The following is a 23,268-nucleotide window of genomic DNA, read 5'->3' as shown; positions in this document are numbered from 1 at the left end:
TGAGAGCAATGCTTACCTAGTAGGTTAAAATGGTAATACCACTGTATTTTTATATATACAGTACCATGTTACTGAATAATTAGCATATTCATATACTACTGTATTTCAAAGAATTTTAAATAAAAACAAATAAAAAAAAATTACTAATTTCAAGCTCCAAAAGCACATAAAGGCAGTGTAAAAGTAACCCATACAACTCCAGTGGTTAAATACAAGTCTTCAGAAGCAATATGATAGGTGTGGATGAGAAACAGATCAATATTTAAATCCTTTTTTCCTATCAGTCTCCACTTTCACATTCTTTTCTTTTGTTTTTGGCGATTCTTCATGCATATTGCCACATACTGGGAAGGAAGGAGAATTTATAGTAAAAAAAAGGACCTAAAAATTGATCTGTTTCTCACCCACAACTATCATATCGCTTCTGAAAATATGCCCAAATGGGAAAAATCTGCCTCCGAAGGGCACTTCGAAGGGGGAACGATTGTGGCCGCCATGTTGAAGGGTCATTCCAAACCGAAGGCTCATAAATAGCTGCTTTGAATGGCACTTTGAATGCTTTGAGTTGAAATAAAATAAATATACTCAGTGGCATTTTATTTATTTAATAATTGATCATAAAAGACTTGTATACTGGTTCATTTTTTTGGTTCATATTAATATATATATATATACTGTATATTTAAACATGAGGCTTAAATTTCTTCATTAAGTTTAAAAGTTAAAGCATTTTGTTTTGGGTTGCATTCTGAAAATAGTTAATAGTAAGGCAAAATCATGTATAAACATTTCTGATTAGGTGCAAATGATGTTCTTTAGCGTCAGTCTTTGTACGATGGCAGCGGCTCCTTTGACTTGGATATTTTTTTAGCCCTACACCCTTCAACCCTCCGAAGCTCTCACTCTAGAGGGCAAACCCTCTGAAGGGATTAGGGCATAGGGATGAGCCCTTCGGAATGGAACTCGCTGACAGATTTAACCACTGGAGTCTTATGGATTACTTTTATGCTGCCTTTATGTGCTTTGTGGAGCTTCAAATTTGGTACCCCTTCACTTGCACTGAACAAAAGTCATACACATCTGGGATGACATGAGGGTGAGTAAATGAATTGAGAATTTTCATTTTTGGGTAAACTATCCCTTTAATAAAATAGTTTTATACATATCAACAAAAGAATTTCTTGTAGAGACTTCTAGTGTATATTTATTGGTACCCACCGAACATAAAGTGAGTATTAGTGTCAGCACAGCACACGGAAGGCAGACAGTGTTGCGCAACAAGATAAGCGACATAATTGTTCTCAGTACCATTTACAAGCCATAGTGTAGAAAAGTAATTTTTAACATTTTTAACATCTACGCAGGGCTTCGTCATTGTGTTTTAACTTTTTATGTTGATTTGTCAAATGTCATGATGAAGACAGGCACACTCATCCAAACCTCAAGTCTGTTACATACTGAAAATAAGGTAACATTTCTTCCAAAAAGGCCTGAGGCTCTTGAACATACAGACACATGATTACTTCCATATCAGAACCAGCACTTGTAGTCAAATAAAGACCACAGCACAGTTTGTTCCATTTTTCCAATGCAATTCCAACTGAACTCCTTTTCATAAAAGAAAAACAGCTGGAACCAAACACTAACTATAAACAAACCTTTGCGTCCTGGACCCTAAACCAATAAGTGCCTTTTTTGAAAACTCTTGAAATGTTTACTTAAACCTAATAGAAGGATTGTATGCTGGTTGGGCACTATAAGCGCCCAATATGATTAGCATTAGAAACAGCAGTGCAGTTACATGATTGTGACCCTTTCGGGTGAAACATGGGCAGCAGGTCTCTCGTGGTTGGTGTGGTTTTGATTGGAGTCTAGTCCACGTCTGATCCGTTTCAACTTGCAACTCACACAGGGAAGCAGCAACATGATTTTTCCGATTATCACCGTGACAGGGAGAACAAGTGCCATCACAAAATTGGGTGGCATGTAGAAGTGATAAGATTCCTCCAGAAATGCCCCCTGCCAACCAAAAAACAGGGCGTGGAACGTGGAAATGAGCAGGGTGATATAACCTAGAGTGGCCTGACAGAATATGGACACTTGTAATGCTTAGATTTTTTGAGCAACAAAGAACTTAGAACAGGTTTTTAGTGGAAAGCTAGATAGTGAGGTGACATGATCTCTCTGTTTCTTTCATCTTACCTGGATAAAACTAAACTCTCGCTAATTAAGGGCATTGTGGATCGAGGGAATGGATGTGACGGCCAGCAGAGAGAGAAGACACAGACCTATAATGCCAAAGGAAACATACATCTCCACCCTCCAAACTTCCTCTTCGTTCCACGAGTTCTCTATGTTTGCATGTATCTAAAGAGAGAGAAGGGGAATCAGATATTAAGATTTGCATACTAAAAACCATGTTAATATGGTATAAAAAAAAAAAATATATATGGTATAAAACAATAAGGGGAGACTGGCGCAATGGCTGTATCTCCGTAACAGTAAGATTAGGAATCAAAAGTCCAATCGCTCAGATGTGTGTTTTCAAACACCTAGATCAAAACCCTCTTAAATTAGAGTCATTTTATGAATGGTACATTTTTACTATAATCATATTTTTTGTTATACTATAGCTCTTGTGAATATATTCAGGCAAGGATCAACTACATTATGAAAGCATATTTTTTACCAAAAGGTTTAAATGTTTACTTAGAACAAAGTTTAATTTTTTCATGAAAGTCAGGTCAGGGCATGTTGTCAATTTTTATTGGGGCAAGTTGTCATTTTGTGCTTGATAATTATTTTACTTTTCACATTTTGCACAAATGTAACATTTGATCAATGACCAATGATCACATGAAACCTATTCCAATGGTTTAATGGCAAGTTCCTCTTTCCAACTTTCAGTAATATAGTGTGACAATATACCCCGCTATTGTAGCAAGTTGTCACAAGAGGTCCACATGTGTACAATGAATCCTTTCCTGGCCAAAAACAGTGAAAATGTTTAAAAAGATTTTTTGTAGCCAGGACTTTAAGGTACCAGTGTGTGGCTACGCAGGAGTTTACTTTAAAAAATAAATCTACCCTGAGAAATATTAACTGGACAATTGACCCTTCGCTAAGCGTTTCTGATCAATCCTGTCTTAGCATCTGTTGCCGTCCGCCATTACTCTGACAAGTGTTTGCCTTTTCACAGTGAGAGTCTATGGGAGTATTGTGTTTGAGTAGTTTTAAGCAGGATTTTATTGAAATAATCCAAAAAATTTAAAAACGTTGTTGCTGGGTCACTTGTAATAGTAAAACGTGGTACCTAGAGAGGATACACACAGTATTTTTTCTTTCTTTTAAAAAAAAAAATCTTTAAATAATGAGAAGAGCATGCTACGGATTGAAGTGTGTCATTCCTCATTCCCATATTGGACATCAGAGAGGACACCTACATTTGTTTCAAAGTAAATTAATGCTAATAACTGAACGTTAATTCATTTACAGTATGCGTTGATTCATGTAAGTAAAAGCTATAGTAATTAAACAGTTCACAGCATCCAAATGAGTGTTATGAGATGTTATAAGCAGTTCTTATTCTTTTACTTACACTAATGTTATGAGGTTTGTAATCGATATCAAATGACACTTTTCTCTTTTCAAGTGACTGTAATAATAATTTGCCTCTATTCTGATTCACAGTCTGCACAGTTTTCAAATTACTGTAATTTAACCATTTATTTGACAAAAAACATCAGATAAATATGCTTTACAATGTCGCTCTTTATTCCAGCACACGTAATAATATCATCCATTCCGTTTATGAGAATATTTAGCCAAAAACTGCGACGTTCACAGCAATCTCCCATTCATTCCCATGGGGAGTTCTGCAGAGCTTGTCAGCGAGCGACCGTAACCAAGGAGGGCGGAGCTTAGCGAAGGGTCAATTAGCCCCAGTCTTGGCAACGTCACCGCTAACGTCACACACGGAAGTGGTGGCAGAAACCGTCCACAAATAGTAAACTTTTATCAGATTCCGTTGTTTAAAAATGATTTCTCATAGACAGCTGTGGCTTCAAGCCATCAACAAAGCTGACTGGACTGAGGAGATCATTTCAACTCACAGCTTTGCAGCAAACATTTATAGCGAACAGTATTACAGATATATTATTAACTCATATCATTATAATAATTATACAGCTAAGAATATTTGTGTATTTATGATGGTTTTGTGTCATACTTTCATTTAATCATCTAATCTGTCAAATCTAACACAACAGTCTATCGGTTTTCTGCCACCACGTACTGCGCATGCGCTGAAATTTTTGTAAACAATAGGATTGGGCTATTCTTTTTTTTTTTAAACATAAATACACATGATATAGTGTATATTATATTCTACATATTTTTGTGTATGTAATTTAAATATAAAGTAGGTTCTAAAAGTCTAAGACCACTTTGAAAATCTTGGATTTTTTCCATTTAAACCAGAAAATAAACAAAGTTGTGGGATTTTGAAAGATTTAAATCAAAGAAAAGTTGTTAAATAAAATGAAAACAAAAGTAGAAATATTATAGAAATACAAAAATATTCCAATTCTGCACTATTTCTAAGTCTCTAATCAAATTGTAAGCAAATTTGTGACATTGACCATGTGAATTTTCCACAAGTTGCATGCTGTTATTGAAGCAAAAACATGACATTCCAAATAGAATTTCTAAAATTCTATTCTAATATTTGAAACCTAGTCTCATAGAATGAACGACTATAACTACATTTTTGCAAACGTTTTACGTGCCGCTTTCTAGGTTTTGCTGCAGTTTCCTGGTGAAATGAACATTAGAGGCACTACAACTGCACGTTTTATTCCCTTTCACACAAAGCATGGGTACTATGGCTGTTAATGACTTTATAAACACTTATTTTTCACTCTAGTACTTACACAGTGCTATGTTATTAAATCAAAACACTTTTACTCTCATGCATCATTTGAAAAACAATACATTTTTATGTTGGTATTACAGACCCACCTATATTTACACACTTATTCCAGTTTGATTAACTTGCATGTAAGCTCACCTGATAGAGTGTTGGACATTGGACTCGGAGACCCGAGCCTGGAACTCAACCAAGGACGCTCGAAAGTGAAGCCAAAGTGCCATAGAAGCAACAAGATATGACGTGGTTGCTTTTCATGTCAAATTTGATTTTAAAACACTATCGTTTAGGTTTAGGCGTAGGTTTAGGGTAAGGATATCTATTTTGTTCATCTCTCATTTATCTTTTAAGACACTATAGGTTAGGTTTAGGTTAAAGTTTTAGGTTAAGGAGGTACGTTTTACTCATTAAAACATCCATCTTATATTCACCTTAAAAATCTCGTCTAATTACAAAATTATTTCACTCGATTTTGGTGCACCCAACTGGACATTTCACTGGGAAACTGTAGCCACACGTGCAATGAAGCACGTAATTTTGGTTTGTAAAAATGTTGCCATTGTCACTTAAATTTCATGAGATCAGTCTGACAACTTTTCAGTTCAACTCACTGTTATGCTGATAATAAAAATAATAATGAAAAATTTGGAAAAAAATCAACTCTGACATTTGAACCCCACTATATGTACTATACATACTTATGCCAAATAAAAAAACATTTAAAAAAAATGCTGACATTTAGATTTTACAGGTTTGGTGCAAAAAAAGTGAAACTGCAAGATCTCAAATATATAAAATAATTACACACACCTGTTGGTAGGCCATGTTGAGCACCAGGTATCTCTCTGAGCGTCTCATGGGCAGGCAGAGGCTGTACAGCACATGTATGCAGGTGAAGAAGCTAAACAAACCGAGCTGATTGCGGCTCTCCAGCCAGCCCTCCAACCAGTTGGGAAAACGGCGGTACTTTGTTCCATAGATGCTGGTTCACAGCAGCTAGCTGTCCTGCTAAATACACCAGCGCTAACAGAACTATGGCCACTACAGGCAGCGTCCTGTTCACAATCTCCATAGGAATCTTGTAAAAAAAAACTCTGTCTGGTCTTCACATAAGGATGGATAATATCTCGCACAAAGGAGGTAGGCAAAGAAGAAGATGGACAGGGCCACTGTGGTCAAAACAGGCCCTTTCCGGGCTGTGAAGAGATGTAAGGGCATGTTCACTATCTCTTTGGCGGAGATGAGGGCGCCCATGTCCACAGGGATGAAACTGAGCTGACGGGCCAACTCAATAAGCTGCTGTCGAGCATCCACTGAATTACTGCAAATATAGACCTGATAACAGAGAATTTATAATCTTTCATTTCACACCTTTCATTTATTTACAGCAGCAATCAGGGTTGGGAGGGTTACTTTTAAAATGTATTCCACTACAGATTACAGAATACATGCTGTAAAATGTCATTTGTAACATATTCTGTTAGATTACTCAATGTCAGTAACGTAATCTAAATACTTTGGATTACTTCTTCAGCACTGGCAGATTTTTGTTACTGGTTTTGACTGTAATCAAGTAAGTAATAAGTGGAAAAAATCCATATTTTAAAGAAAAGACAAAATAAACATTAAAAATACATTCTCTGAAAAAGCAAAAATATTCTAAAACCAGATAAAGTAAAAAAAAAAAAATTATAATTAAGCTTTATTAAGATCCCAAAACGATAGTTCCTCAATGACGTCATTTCCACCTTTTCACTCATAACCGAGTAAAAAAACACCCGTTGTCTGCTCGTTATGAATGTAACACATTATAAGAAAGTGTTTTACCGCTGTTCAAACGCTCCTAAGATCGCATCATTAATACGGATAAATGTTTTCCAAATGAATAGACAAAAAATTTAATGAAACAAATGATAATAAAATGCAAAGTAATCTCTTCAGTAATCAAAATACTTTTTGAAAGTAACTATATTCTGATTACCAACTATTTAAATTGTAACTGTAGTGGAATACAGATGTAATCCTCTTACTTGTATTCCGTTACTCCCCAACCCTGGCAGCAATTATAGATTTATGATCAGTGACCATATCGGTATTGGCCAAGTTAAGTGTTTTATTATTAGTATTACCAGCTGAAGTGGTCAATATTGGAAGCAGAAAATGGGAAAAAGATTTAAATTTAAACATTATACCGGTACCCTTTTTCTAAGCCAGGTTAAAAAAGTATTAGCCAGTTATCCATCTTTTCTACTGTTCATTATGTTTTGATGCCTGATTATACCACTCTAATTATAGAGCTTTACTGTGCACAAGAAAACAACATATATTCATAAATGCAGCTATGAAATGATACTTGATGCACCATTTGAGGTTCCTCAGATCACTACACTTACCAAACCCAGTTCTTTGAGGAGCTTACAAAATGGAACATGTTCCTGCAAGAACTCTGTTAATGGACTGTCAATGGTTCCTTCAATAACTCCATCATAAAGAAAAGGTTTTTGACACACTTCAAATATTATTCAGTTCCTTGAATACACAAATGGACATCTGAGGATCCTTAAAAAGGGTACCAAGAGGTTCTCCAGAGGGTTCCACCTGTGTAGCAATCTGAGGAACCCCATATGGCGATTCAAGTATCTTTTTATTTTTATAGTGAATAATAATCACTAACCATCTTGGCCAAAATGTTGGTATCTGTGCATCCCAATTAGCAATAAATCCATGGCATTAAAAAGCATTAAAGACAAAACCATTTCCAATGAACTACTAGTTTATATGCTTCTAGAAGAAGAACAGTTATCATAAAACCTCCAGCTAGAGTTGAAATAATTAATTGAGCTTATAAAAGTTTCAAAATTGGACTTTGAGATAAGAGGTTTATGGCCTAGCTGTTAATGAATCTTTCATTTCATTAAAAAAAAATAGTTTACATTACTGTTAACATCTAGCTGGAAGAGAAGTCATAATCCTCCTCCTCTTCTTCCTCATCAAAAACACTAAAGCCCTTCAGAAATCTCATTAGTATTCTGAGGGCTACATTTCAAAGCATTTGTATTTGATCCTCTGCACGCTTGAACACAGCAGTTCAAGTTGCAATTCATTTCTAAGTCAGAGCCTATGTTAATTTGTCCTTTAGTGTCATATGACATTCCTTCAATTGTATACAGTGCAAATGCTACAGGTAAAGAGCAGTACAAACACTCTTTAAAGGTGAAGTGTATATTTCTTTTTTGTGGAACTAGTGTCACCAAACAGAACTGATCAAATATTTTGTCATTTTAAAATGCTTTCAAACAGGTTTTCCGAACATTCCCCCTGTCTACCACTGATTGGACAAAATGGTCCCGCCCCTTATGTCATTGATTGAGCCAGAGTTGCTGTGTCGGGCTGGTCAGGATGCTCAAACCAACAGCAATGTTTTGAAAGCGACACAGTGTTTATACTTTTTTGGGAAATCAAATTACAAATGGCTTACTTATAGTTGTGTCTGCACATTAAGCTGGGATTTTAACTGATATTAAAAACATCACCTTTAAAATAGACATTTAGTACCAGTGCTGTAAGTGGGACTGGGGTTGAGTCCAGGACAGGTTACATACTGTGTCTTTACAGAGAAACACCTTGGACAATTTACTGAAGTCCTGCCAAAAGCTCTACAGTATCTGAACATCACAAGCATTTCTGTTTTCAATTCACCAAGTAGCTATTCACATAGCTTAACCCTTGTGTGTCAATAAAAAAGTTATTCAGAGGTCCTTAGAGGACAAAAATGTCTACATCAAGAAACTGCCATGATAATATTATATATTAATATTATTTTCCACTTTCAATGAGTTAATTTTTTTTTTTACCAAAATTAGTCCTGATCATAACTACCAAATGCATTCATTTTCAGGATTTTGACCCTTTAAATGCCAGTTCATTTATATAATGCCACTGTTGGTTTTTACACACACACACACACACACACACACTTCTCAATACACACATACAAAACACACTCTGACATCCATACCAACACACCCACACAATTTTAGTAGCATCTTTTATTAAATTGGCCTGCAGTGCTCTATAATACAGCAAACAAAAAATAGGAAAAAAGCATGTATTTGCTCCATAGGCTAAACATGATAAAAATGGCGCCATCTGGTGGAAAATATTAAATATCAACATTTTGAAGCCAGGGCTCCAGAATGAAAGCATAATATCATAGAATTCATGATTTTATGCTTTAATGTCACTGGGATCAAATAGTGCAGTTTTAATGGGTTTCAATGGAGACATTTTTGTCTTTAAGGTCCTGAGTATAACTATTTTGTGTACACAGTGTATTATAGATGTATTATAGGAACTGAGGTTGAAATATCAAAATTCCCCAAAACATACACACCTTTGGCAAAATCTATGCCATTGGCATTAACATGAAAAAGACAAACATGTCCCAAAGGTCACACAAGGGTTAAAAGCAGAACAGGTTGCTTGTTAAGTAAGGTCTTTAGCTCTGCATGTTTAAAAAAAAAATTAAACAAAGTCATTATTTTTGCAATTCCGTTTGGCGACGTTAGTGGTGCAGAAATGATACACCACACTTTTAAAGGGATACCTTTCTTTCTTTTTGTGAAACACAGAGGGCTGCAGAATGAGCCTCAGTCACCATTCACATTCATTGTATGGGAAGAAAAGGTGCATGTAAATGGTGACTGAGACTAACATACTGCCTAACATCTTTTTTTGTGTGTGTGTTTTCCACGGAAGAAAGAAAGTCATAAGGGTTTGGAACAACATAAGGGTTAATGAATGATTGCAGAATTTTAAATAATGGGTGAACCTTATAAAAATACCTGTCGACCGGAGTCTCTAGGTCCTGACTGCATGGCCCATGATGAGATCACATTGAATCCTTTGACCACAATGGATTCTGAGAAGAGGGAGGCTAAGTACTCTGCATTTGATTGTGGATACTGGATCACCCATCTGTTATTGCTGACATCCACCATTATTTTCCCCACCAACAAGTGTCTGATGTCCCAGAGGGAGGAATAATGCTCTCTTCGAATGGCTAGCAACACAATTGTGGCCTTCCCCACTGCATCCTCATTATGGGTCACATCCACCACGTGTGGGAATGATCTGGCAGCCCTCTTAGTTTGCTGGCTCCCCACTACCACGTGAAACCCACTGCGGAGCAGCCGGATGGCCAGGCTTTTGGAGAAGTCCCCAGAACCGATGATGGCAAATGTGGGCTTACTGGGTCCCTCCTTGGGCCCATTCTTCAGCCCGTTCAGCAGGAAGCAATCTTTGGTACTGGTCAAACTGCTTCCCAGCAGGGAAATGGAGTCCATTTTTTAGGCCTGAAGCACCCTGAACAGGATCTAAAGAAACTAATGTAATAATAGTTTGTTAAAAGAGTTATAAGCTTCTGAAATTTGCTATGATGATCATTTAAAGAGATAGTTCACCCAAAAATGAAAATTCTCTCATCATTTACTCACCCTCATGCCATCCCAGATGTGTATGACTTTCTTTCTTCTGCTGAACACAAATGAAGATTTTTAGAAGAATATCTCAGCTCTGTTGGTCCTTTCAATGCAAGTGAATGGTGGCCAGAAATCTGAAGGTCCAAAAAACAGATATAAGCAGCATAAAAGTAATCCATATGACTCCAGTGTTTAAATCAATATTTACAAAAGCAATATGATAAGTATGGGTGAGAAACAGATCAATATATAAGTCCTTTTACTATAAATCTCCACTATCACTTTCACATCTGAAAGTGATAGTGGAGATTTATAGTAAAAGGACTTAAATATTGATCCGTTTCTTACCCACACCTACAGTATTATATCGCTTTTGAAAATATGGATTTAACTACTTGAGTCATATGGATTACTTTTATGCTGCTTATATCTGTTTTTTGGACCTTCAGATTTCTGGCCACCATTCACTTGTATTGTATGGATCAACAGAACTGAGATATTCTTCTAAAAATCTTCATTTGTGTTCAGCAGAAGAAAGAAAGTCATACACATCTGGGATGACAAGAGGGTGAGTAAATGATGAGAGAATTTTCATTTTTGGGTGAACTATCCCTTTAAGACCATAATTATTATGCAGTACAATTTGGCAGTTAATTTTTACAACAATCTGTCCAGTTTTTCCAAACTTTTCCTAAAGTTCCTACTGTGAGCATGTAAATCTTACAGATTTGAAAACTGATAATAATTAGAGGGATCTCACAAAGCCTGTAAATATCATGTCATATTTCACCCTAAACGTCTTACAAAATGTATTTTAAAAATAATTTTGAATAAAAAAATGTTTTTACATTTTTGCATAAAGAAAATGTATTTATTTTTAAATTTAAAAAAATATGTATTTTTTTAAATTGCAAGTTAAACATCATGGCATAGTCAGTGTTGTACTGCTTTTAATTTATGCTGATTTTAATAATGAATAAAAAGGATCATTTTTACCACTATATTAGAACCTAATGAGAATCATTACTGAGAAAAATAGGAATTACAAAATAACTCATTTGTGCATTATGATAATGAGATTAGGGAAAATGTGCTTAATTTATGAAAATAATGCCACAATGGAAGGAAAAAAAAATAATGGTATAAAAATAGAAATAATTGCATGCTTTCGTTTCTTTTGATTTTTGGGTGTAATGTAACCCACACGATTGAGAACCCTAAACTAATCTCTGGCATGTCATTCAACATGGCTTTATTCAAACTTAATATTGTGGGAAAATATGATAGCTCCACTCCACAGGTTGGATGTGTGCAAGGTTTTCTCATACCGAAATCATGTTTTTAAATGTATTCCAACAAAGAATAGAATAGAATAGAATAGAATAGAATAGAATAGAATAGAAGATGGAATTAAATTCTGTCTTTCTTAGCCTATGACTTTGAAATTTCAGATGTCTGACCTGTTAGAGTGCCGATGGTGATTTGCTCATATGAAAACAACAGAAAATAAATAAAAATCATCTTCATCAAAGAACAATCTAAAGTATACCTATATATTTTCCGATGCAAAGGCAAGTTGATCTCTAAATCACGCATTCTGCTCTTTGCTTTAGGATAGTGCTTCGGATGCATTCGATGTATAAATATGCCATTGAGAAAAAGATCTCAAGGTTAATGGTCTAACGTCACCTGTAATGGAATCTGCCGTGGCACCATCGAGCAAACAGATATATGACGTATATCCCTCACTGGTGACTGTTCTCCCAGCCCTCTGTCCAAAGACTCACGCTTGTGGTCGAGCACAGAGAACCAGGGTGTCTTTTCACTGAGCGGTAGTTGTTACTAGGTAATGCCAGAGGGGGTCCTTGCTGCAGACTGTAGCGCAGTGACGTAGTGGATCTTGGTGACGTAGTGGATGTTTTGGTTTTCATGCGTTACACTGAGTACATTATTACTTAGTATTAAAGTATTACACTGAGACATTTGTTTAATAGTGCTTAGCTTTTTAAAATGGTCATACCCATGGATTTCGTAAAACACTTTTCCTTGTTTTTCCACTTCACCCACACAGAAAACAAATATATAAATGAAGCAATATACTCCTCGCTATAATGTGCTCCTCATTTTAATATCTCCTCCGCTGTACATAAATGCCATGGGGTGAATTATTTGTATTATATATTAACAGGTAGTGGTCAAACATACTGGGAAGTATGCAAAAGTGTAATTAAAGTGAATCTGGAGCTCTTTAAAAATGACGCGAATAGCTTGATTTATTTATTAGTTTAATTAAATCGACGTAGCCCTTTGCGGTTAAATAATCGCACAATGCCATACCGTGATTTAATTTGTATTAATTGTGCAGCCCTAATATATAAATGTGTGTGTGTGTGTGTGTGTGTGTGTGTGTGTGTGTGTGTGTGTGTGTGTGTGTGTGTGTGTTATATTAATATATACTGTATTAATGACCGTTAAGTATGCTACAGTAGTAATAAAAAATAAAATAAAATGTGAATACACATGTAAAAAATCCACCACATCACTAAAATCCAATAAGCATGGGATTAGATCCACTACGTCATCACGCTACAGTCTGCAGCCAGGAGTACTTGGTTTATATTTGATATTAAAAGGGGTATACGTCAAGGCTGTCCCATTTCTCCTTATTTATTTTTATTGGCTGCGCAGCTGTTAGCAGACCATATTAAGCAAAGTAATCTTACAGGTATCTCCATTGCTGGGAGGGAAGTGATCATCAGTCAGTTGGCGGATGACACTACTCTCTTCTTAAAAAATAGTGATCAAGTTGCAGTAGCTTTAGGAATAATAGATAAGTTTTCCAAAGCATCTGGTTTACACCTGAATATTTCTAAATGTGAACTATTGTCTATTATGGATTGTACCGTTTCCTCAATTTGTAATTCCGGTTAAGGAAAAAGTAGTTTATTTAGGAATTGTTATAACCAAAAATGAGTCTACACGCTGTAATAATAATTTTATTCCAATTATAGAAAAAACCCGTAAAAAAACTTAACCAGTGGCTTCAAATAAGTATTTCTTTAAAAGGAAGGGTATTACTTACTAAAGCTGAAGGTTTATCTAGATTGACGTATGCAGCTTTGGCTTTACATTTGGAAAATGATAGATCATTTGTTGTTTGACTTTGTTTGGAGGAATCGTACCCATTATATTAAGAAAACAGTTGTGATGAACACGTATGAAAACGGAGGACTACATTTTCTAGATTTCAGTACTCTTAAATTACACTTTTAAAGTCAATTGGATGAAACACTTCTTAAAATGTCCCTCATCGATTTGGAATTATATCCCTAATTATGTTTTTTCACAGCTGGGTGGCTTAAATCTTCTTTCTCTATGTAATTATAATATTGAAAAATTACCTGTTAAACTCTCGGCATTCCACAAGCAAATGCTTCTTGCTTGGTCTCTTATTTATAAGCACAATTTCTCTCCACATTCTTTTTTTATATGGAACAATCGTAATATACTCTATAAAAACAAGTCTCTATTTTTTCAGAGCTGGTATAATAACAAAATCATTTTAGTACGTGATCTTTTTGATGAAAGTGGTCTTCTTCTAATAATAATTTTCTTTATTTATCACACATTATACATTTGCACATATACAGTGAAATTCTTCTTTTTCACATATCCCAGCTAGGCTGGGGTCAGAGTGCAGGGTCAGCCATGATACAGCGCCCCTGGAGCAGATAGGGTCAAGGGCCTTGCTCAAGGGCCCAACAGTGGCATCTTGGCGGTGCTGGGGCTTGAACCCCCGACCTTCTGATCAGTAACCCAGAGCCTTAACCGCTGAGCTACCACTGCCCTCTTCTGTCATATTATAAGTTTTTACAGAAGTTTAACTTTCCTGTTTCACCCAAAGAATTTGCAATTGTCTTTGATGCTGTTCCTTCAGGAGTCATTACACTGTTTAAAGGTCTTGGTAGAACTCTATGTACCGTACCACCTCTTTGTGATCCACCCAAACAACAGTGGGTAAAGCTTGTCTCGTTTCACGTTCAAGTAACAAACTGATTCGTGCTCTTTTTCAGAAAGAAGTTGTTTCCAAACCATATGTTATTGCCTATTGGAGTAATTTTACAAATATTGCAAATTGGAAAAAAGTTTGGCTTTTGCCACATAAATACCTTATTGTGAACAAAGTCAGAGAAGTATCTTTCAAATTAATTCACAGATTCTACCCGGTGAATAGTTACCTATTATACTAAAGTATTTTGGAATAGTTTTTGCAAGTTTGTAATTGATTTTGTGTACTTTCAATTTTCTTTGTTTTGGAAAGATGTTTTGTTTGGTTTTGTGGATACAGATAAAAATACTGAGAAAGAGTTTTATCTTATAAATCTTTTACTTCTCCTAGCCAAATACCATATCCACAAATGTAAATTCTCCAATAATAAGCCGCATTTTAAGGTGTTTATTAGAGAGTTGCAACAATATTTTGAAACGCTGTTAGTAAAATTTATTTCATCCTCATCATTATTAAATCCCCCTTCTTTGTGTTTTTTTATTTACAGTATTATTGTATGTCTACTATTTTAACCAAACAATCATTTCAAAATATCATTACTGTGTGGATAAAACACTTTAATAATCATAATAAAAAAATATAAATAAAAGTGTTGATGATGATCAAAAATAAAAATAAGTTCAATGTTTTAGATACCAATCGAATAACAAAACACTAAAGTGAAAATTGTAAATGTAAACTTCTGAACAGTACGACTCTGCAGCTCAAAAGCTCGCAGCCGCAGTGGTCTTCTTTCGGCTTCTATTTGTGTTGGTTGGAATGCGATAAAAATCAGTTCCGGGTTTTTTGGCTTACACAACATACAACAGCTTTTCATATTTTTCGTTGTTAAAATAGCCAGATCTATTGGATATTTACCCCTGTTTTTCTCATAGGAATGAATGAGTAACTATGGTAACAGGGCTCTGCTTTGAGTGGACGGGGCTTCCTTGCCGAGTCACATTTAAGTATCAGGACGTTTTTATGATTAAAAAGAGATATTTGTAACCCAAAAAGTATAATCTTATAAATATATTCATTACAAGTATAGGTATCTGAGATAAAACATTAAATTCTGCCAGAGAAATCTATATAAAATATTTCTTTAAAACGCCATAGGCAGTAATTACAGCTGACTGTGATTGGTCCATCCTGACTAGCACGGAGAAAAGTAACTGTTACCGCGTGACAAAGTCATTCATGCGCAACGCTAGACAACGAGTGAAACAGAACGCATGTATCTCGACATGCATTTTTGAAACTTGAAGTTATTTTTAAATTGACACTGTGTCTAAAAGACTTCCGCAACAGTCAAAGATGTCCGTCTAGTGCTTGTTTATGTTTACATAGAAAAACAATGGGAAAACAGCAACAACGTGATCGGCGGGAACATCCCCTTAGCACTACCTTACCAGCTGACAGGACACATTATAATGACACTAATAGTCATTAAATTAAAAATATACAATGAAGAGGTCATATAGGAGTATTTTTAGATCTAGCCTACAGCATCTGACCAATTGTAACTTCCAGGCCACTGTACGCCCCGCCTATTTTAAGGTCATCCAGTCATGATAATGGCTTTTCTTGCGTATTCTATTTTTATGTTACAGGTTGCATCACCGCAATGGACTGGTGAGCTGCTAAATGAGAACTGACATCTCTCCTCATATGCAACACTATGCTTGGGAAATCCCTCATAACAATGACCAAATAAGGTTTATCATAAAACCCATAAATCCCTGTGGGATTGAAGATCTTGGCTGGTAACAAAAATGTTGCATGTTCAAACCCATATGAGCTTCCGTTGTGCCCTTGAGCAAGAGCTTGGCTTGTCAGCTTGTTTTAATGATGTTTTGATATTTTCACTGGGAAACAAAGACAACATATTGATTTAAGGACTTTGTACAGAGGGTACAACAGGACTAAATGTACACCTTAAGGAAAATTAGCTTTTTTCTGGTTACAAAGTGTATCAAGATTAAAAAAAAAGTATTTACTTTTATTGAATATTGATGGAGCAACATAATTTGTGTGAAAATAAATAAAAACAGAAGGTTGTTTTGATGTAAATTCTTTAAAAAAAAAAGAGAGAGAGAGAGAAAATGTGGTGAGGGTAAATGGTGAGGCTAAAGGCCCCCACATTTGGGGTAAAAGGCCACCATAGGGGGTTTTAGTGATATTGTGTAAATATAGGGATAATAACTATTGGGCAAAACTTACGCAAATACAGTTGAGACAGCAAGATGCTTTTTTGAGTTACAAAGTAAAGGGATAGTTCACACAAAAATGAACATTCTCTCATCATGTACTCACCCTCATGCCATCCCAGATGTGTATGATTTTTTTTTTCTTCTGCTGAACACAAACGAAGATTTTTAGAGGAGTATCTCAGCTCTATAGGTCCATACAGTGCAAGTTAATGGTGGCCAGAACTTTAAAGGTAACTAAATAGCATATAGAGGCAGCATAAATGTAATCCATACGACTAATCTCTGTCTTTCTGAAGTAATCCATATCTTCAGAAGCAATAGGTGTAGGCGAGAAACAGATCAATATTTAAGTCCCTGTTTTCCTATAAATTCTTCTCCCTGCCCAGTAGGTGGCGATATGCACATAGAATGCGAATGCGAACGCCAACAACAGAAGAAGAAGAATGTGGAAGTCAAAGTGGAGATTTATAGTAAAAAAAGGACTTAAATATTGATCTATTATTCACCCACACCTATCATATCACTTCTGAAGATGTGGATTAAACTACTGGAGTCTTATGGTTTACTATTATGCTGCCTTTATATGCTTTTTGGACCTTCAAAGCTGAGATATTTTTCTAAAAATTGTCGTTTGTGTTCAGCAGAAGAAAGAAAGTCATACACATCTGGGTTAAGGTACTTTAAGATAAGATAATACTTTTTCAAAATAACCACTTCAGAAAAGGATTAACCATTTTCTGCTAATTTTAATCACATTTGGCATTTCATAACATCTCAAGTATTCTATAAATAAATTAATCTCCATTTTTATTTAATCAGTCAATGTGAGACTACTTTGAACATTTTTCATAACAGATCTATTCGCCCCACTTAATAAAAACAATGTGTTTTATGGGGACTTTTAGCCCATGCAACAAGGGTGTTTTTTTTTTTTTACCCCAAACACTATCTTTTCACTTTTTATTTATTATTATTTTATTTTTTTAATCACCTTAAACAGAACTGAAAATGGCAAATAAGTTTTTTTTTTTTTTTTGCTTTTTCAAACCAATGTGATCATTTCAGCGATTCTCATTAGCCACATACGTTTGCAAAATTTTAAAAATGATTAAATATTAAATCAAATGACCTCAAAATCAAACTCTAGACACTGCACACAATGATCTCATGGATCAGGAGTATTTTGCAGTGTATAGAGACAAACAGGTGTTAAGGGAAGTACTGTGGTTGTTTTAGTGGCTGTTTAGTTTTTTGGTAGAAAATAAAATTATATATTATATTACCATTCTTATACACAAATTGAGGACAATAAAAGCAGACAGTGACATTTACTGCTTGACTTTGTGTCAAAATTCTTGATACCTTAAGGTCATTTTGCGAGAGTGTGGACTAAAAGAGAGCATGCTGACGACAACATGCCAGTTTCTCCAAAAATAGCATCTTCCCTCTTTCTTCAAGTCAAACTGTTTACCTCTCTCCTTTCTAACTTCCGGGCAACTTCAGGATAGCAGCAAGAGCTTTGGCATGCAAAACGCAGCAAGCACTTTGTTCATGAATAGAATTTGGATCTTATAAAAGTCATTTCTACTGTGAGACATGTATCGGGTGAAGGTCACAGAGGCTGTGTAAGAATGCATATTTATCATTTTGGCATTTTAACAATTAACCCTAAATATTAAACTTTGGTGCACAACTTACACGCACCTAAATTCAAAGTAGGAATCAGTGCCATATATAGGGACCAGAATATCATAGAGACTTGGAGGCAAGCTTTTTTGACTCAGGCCAGTATGAGCAACCGCCTAGCAACACTCAGAACACCCTAGCAACCACACACACACACAAACACTCTGAACACTTTAAAAACGTCACTGCAATGCCATAGCAATTGCTATTCTCTAGCATCATTCTGACGAGTTTTGCACAGGTAAACATCACTAGCATTTACCACAGACGATGTAAATATCTAGTTTATCTGCAGTTGTTAAGAATTTCTTCCTGAGCTGTCCTACAAAAACTCTCCAGTTTCATTTATTCCTGTATTATGAATATTTGTTTGATTATTTTCCTCTATTTAAATACATTTGAAGGCTTGCTCTAAAATGAAGAATGGGTATATTTGCCCTAAGGGGAAAAAAGAACATTAGGGGAAGTGTTACTTTAATTGTATGCCTACAAACTCACTTCAAAAACATAATTGTTCTCACTTCACTCAGATAGGAAACTTTTATTTTTAAGCTCAACGTTCACACACACTGTAGGCTTGTATCTTCTCTGAGAGCTCAGATGGTGGTCTAATTAAATTTGGCAATTTCCTTTGCAGCCACACTCATGACCATCCTATGATTCGGTATCTGTCCCAGAAAAAAGAAACAAAACTCTCACTTTCAGCACTGTTTTTGAAGATTGGAACTAGCTGAAGCTACAAGCGACAAGACTGAAAACCTAAATTATCATGCGCTGCTCTAGCTTGCTCTTGGTTGGTATGGTGACATTAGGAATATCTGAGTTCTGCTCTGCCGGGCCCCTTCATGCACAGTGCAAAGTCGAGTGGTAAAGTATCAGTCATTTGTCTCACTTTTTAATATATATATATATATATATATATATATATATATATATATATATATATATATATATATATATACTGGGTTAAAGAAGATAGATGGTTTTTTCTCAGTGTTAGATTTGTATATAGAAGAGGATTTGTTAGTTGTTGCTTATTATTACAATGTACTGAGAATTTTAACTGTTATATAATTAACACTTACTGTAAAGTTGAAAGGATGCTCTGAAATGTAACAGACAAGGCCATTGGATTTATTCATATTTGTATATTTATGGTATTAGAACTACATTATTGTTCTGTTTATAAGTTGACAATTACATGACTCTTTCAGGTCATCCCTGAAATTGTGAGATTTATGCACAAATAAAAGCAGTTATATAGAAATTGTATAAAAACTGCTTCTATTTCAAAGTAGAAAGAAGAGAAAGACAAATTGTGTGTCTAATGTGTTATTTTACTCAGTCAATTTTAAAGTAATCCATCAGTGAAATAGCTTTTGCCTCCACTAGATGGCAGTATTTTAATAGATTTGTAGATATTTTAAGGGATAGTTCACCCAAAAATAAAAATTATCTAATCATTTTCTCACCCTCAGGCCATTCCAGATGTGTATGACTTTCTTTCTTCTGCAGAACACAAATGAAGAATTTTAGAAAAAAATTTCAGCTCTGTAGGTCCATATAATGCAAGTGAATGGTGACCAAAACTTTGAAAATCCAAAAAGCACATAAAGGCAGCATAAAAATAATCCACACGACTCCAGTGGTTAAATCCATGTCTTCAAAAGCAATATGATAGGTGTGGGTGAGAAACAGATCAATAGTTAAGTCATTTTTTAATTATAAATTCTCCTGCCTGCCAAGTAGGTAGCGATATGCACAAAGAATGTGAATCGCCAAAAACAAAAGATGAAAAATGTGAAAGTGAATATTTATAGTAAAAAAGGACTTAAATATTGATCTGTTTCTCACCCACACCTATCATATCACTTCTGAAGATATGGATTACTTTTATGAGTTTTATGGATTACTTTTATGCTGCCTTTATGTGCTTTTTGGACCTTCAAAGTTCTGGCCACCATTCACTTGCATTGTATGGACCTACATAGCAGAGATATTTTTTTTAAACATCTTCATTTGTGTTCTGCAGTAGAAAGAAAGTCACACATCTGGGATGGCATGAGAGTGAATAAATGATGAGAGAACTTTAATTTTGGGGTGAATTATTCCTTTAAGGACACATGTTGATGGAGAAGTAACATTTAGTGTTGCATTTTATCAGGTATTTCAGTCTCCCTTGCAGGAGTGTATATGAAGGTCTGGTCACACAGATTAAAAAGTGGAGGACACTGTCAACCTGTGCCATGGGAGGGGAGAAATGCCTCTATAAGGTGTGTAGTTTAGATGTTTAAGGGGATTTGTATGTGTCTGTGTGTATGGTCATAAATGATATGAATAATTTGCCATCTCTCCCTCTCTTTTTCCTGTTAGTTGCAGTCTGCGTCTGTACACTTCATTTCAGCCAAACACACAACACCAGTAAAGAGATATGTTGATGACATCAACTTCAGACTGGTCTCCTATGGATTCTTTTCACATTGCCACGTATCGGTGAGTGATTATAAGATAATAATCACTCTGTTTGCAGGTACCTAGGAGTATTTTATGCAATACTTTAATATATTTGCTAACTAAACTGTTCACCAGGCCATGTCAGTGTCAGAGACCTGGTATGCTGTCACAGATCATGGCACCAATTACTGTAACCTCTACAACTTAATGGAAGGTAACAATATAAATAAAGCTCATTATATTTCTCCAGTCCACAACATGCATGTTTAAATTACAACATGTAAACAGTGGAAGCTACTGGAAGGTACAGTGGAAGGTTTAGACAACCAGCTGCTGAGATGTATTGTCTCCTCTGTGCAGGCAGCGGACTTACTGAAGCTCCAGGATATAAAGAGATCACCAGTGACTTCCTGTGCACCCAGCGATCATCTGCTAACTGTACTGTGTACTAACTATTTTTATATATATATATATATATATATATATATATATATATACTTTCAGATCTGTTAAACTGTCTTGCTTCTTTGCTCTGCAAAAAAAATAATAATATTTTTTTTTTTTTAGAAATGTAGAAAATTATGTACGTAGTTGCTATTGTATGACTCTTTTCCACCAAAATACTCATATATACTGTTGTGATGCTTTACCTGAATTTTGTGGTACTGTTTTTTGTTTTGCTCAACATTTTTTTACTTGACATTTTACTTGACATTTTATGTTGCACAAAGTTTGGGGACAAATATAGGAGTCCTAAGAGTGTGTCAGGTGAGACACTACCTTCTACCGGGACACTGTTCCCTCTAAGGGCAGCAATATTCTCCTGTGGGTGTAGATATCCATCATGGATCTTTTGCTCTCATCAAGAGAGCTCTTCTGGCTGAAGGCATCAGTCTACCACTCCACCACTGCAGTAGCGTTCTGTCACCAGTAGAGGGAAGTGTTTGCAAGTGTTTTTGCAATAGGTCCTTAAGAGTTTTGACCAGAGAAAAATAAATAAATTAATAAAATAAAAGTTTTTTTGGTTGTATTTTTCTTTGTCACCATTTTTATTATTCATCCTAAAATTATTTATTCTGTTTCATTTTATTTTATTTTATATTTTTTTACTTTTTTATAATATATATATATATATATATATATATATATATATATATATATATATAAATTAGAATGTCGTGGAAAAGTTCATTTATTTCAGTAATTCAACTCAAATTGTGAAACTCGTGTATTAAATAAATTCAATGCACACAGACTGAAGTAGTTTAAGTCTTTGGTTCTTTTAATTGTGATGATTTTGGCTCACATCTCAAAAAATTAGAATATGGTGACATGCCAATCAGCTAATCAACTCAAAACACCTGCAAAGGTTTCCTGAGCCTTTAAAATGGTCTCTCAGTTTGGTTCACTAGGCTACACAATCATGGGGAAGACTGCTGATCTGACAGTTGTCCAGAAGACAATCATTGACACCCTTCACAAGGAGGGTAAGCCACAAACATTCATTGCCAAAGAAGCTGGCTGTTCACAGAGTGCTGTATCCAAGCATGTTAATAGAAAGTTGAGTGGAAGGAAAAAGTGTGGAAGAAAAAGATGCACAACCAACCGAGAGAACCGCAGCCTTATGAGGATTGTCAAGCAAAATCGATTCAAGAATTTGGGTGAACTTCACAAGGAATGGACTGAGGCTGGGGTCAAGGCATCAAGAGCCACCACACACAGACGTGTCAAGGAATTTGGCTACAGTTGTCATATTCCTCTTGTTATGCCACTCCTGAACCACAGACAACGTCAGAGGCATCTTACCTGGGCTAAGGAGAAGAAGAACTGGACTGTTGCCCAGTGGTCCAAAGTCCTCTTTTCAGATGAGAGCAAGTTTTGTATTTCATTTGGAAACCAAGGTCCTAGAGTCTGGAGGAAGGGTGGAGAAGCTCATAGCCCAAGTTGCTTGAAGTCCAGTGTTAAGTTTCCACAGTCTGTGATGATTTGGGGTGCAATGTCATCTGCTGGTGTTGGTCCATTGTGTTTTTTGAAAACCAAAGTCACTGCACCCGTTTACCAAGAAATTTTGGAGCACTTCAGGCTTCCTTCTGCTGACCAGCTTTTTAAAGATGCTGATTTCATTTTCCAGCAGGATTTGGCACCTGCCCACACTGCCAAAAGCACCAAAAGTTGGTTAAATGACCATGGTGTTGGTGTGCTTGACTGGCCAGCAAACTCACCAGACCTGAACCCCATAGAGAATCTATGGGGTATTGTCAAGAGGAAAATGAGAAACAAGAGACCAAAAAATGCAGATGAGCTGAAGGCCACTGTCAAAGAGACCTGGGCTTCCATACCACCTCAGCAGTGCCACAAACTGATCACCTCCATGCCACGCCGAATTGAGGCAGTAATTAAAGCAAAAGGAGCCCCTACCAAGTATTGAGTACATATACAGTAAATGAACATACTTTCCAG

The 23,268-nt window shown here is 35.6% G+C and overlaps 1 protein-coding gene and 1 pseudogene across 1 annotated transcript; one reads left to right on the top strand and one right to left on the bottom strand.

Moving 5' to 3' along the window:
* Nucleotides 1-1,797: 1,797 nt before the first annotated feature.
* Nucleotides 1,798-12,168, bottom strand: LOC127431810 (metalloreductase STEAP2-like; annotated as a pseudogene).
* A 6,763-nt stretch (nucleotides 12,169-18,931) lies between these two features.
* On the top strand, nucleotides 18,932-21,790 carry LOC127431832 (uncharacterized). Its single transcript, XM_051682417.1, has 5 exons — nucleotides 18,932-19,221; nucleotides 20,519-20,627; nucleotides 20,728-20,847; nucleotides 20,944-21,022; nucleotides 21,169-21,790. Exons 1-5 carry the CDS (start codon nucleotides 19,124-19,126, stop codon nucleotides 21,258-21,260), a joined length of 498 nt encoding a protein of 165 aa, XP_051538377.1. The 5' UTR covers nucleotides 18,932-19,123; the 3' UTR covers nucleotides 21,261-21,790.
* The last annotated feature ends 1,478 nt before the right edge of the window (nucleotides 21,791-23,268 follow it).

The sequence above is a fragment of the Myxocyprinus asiaticus genome, chromosome 41 (genome assembly GCF_019703515.2).
Source record: "Myxocyprinus asiaticus isolate MX2 ecotype Aquarium Trade chromosome 41, UBuf_Myxa_2, whole genome shotgun sequence".
In the NCBI taxonomy this organism is placed as follows: Eukaryota; Metazoa; Chordata; class Actinopteri; order Cypriniformes; family Catostomidae; genus Myxocyprinus; species Myxocyprinus asiaticus.
Note: the sequence above shows the minus strand (reverse complement) of the source record. Positions and strands in the feature narration are given on the sequence as shown.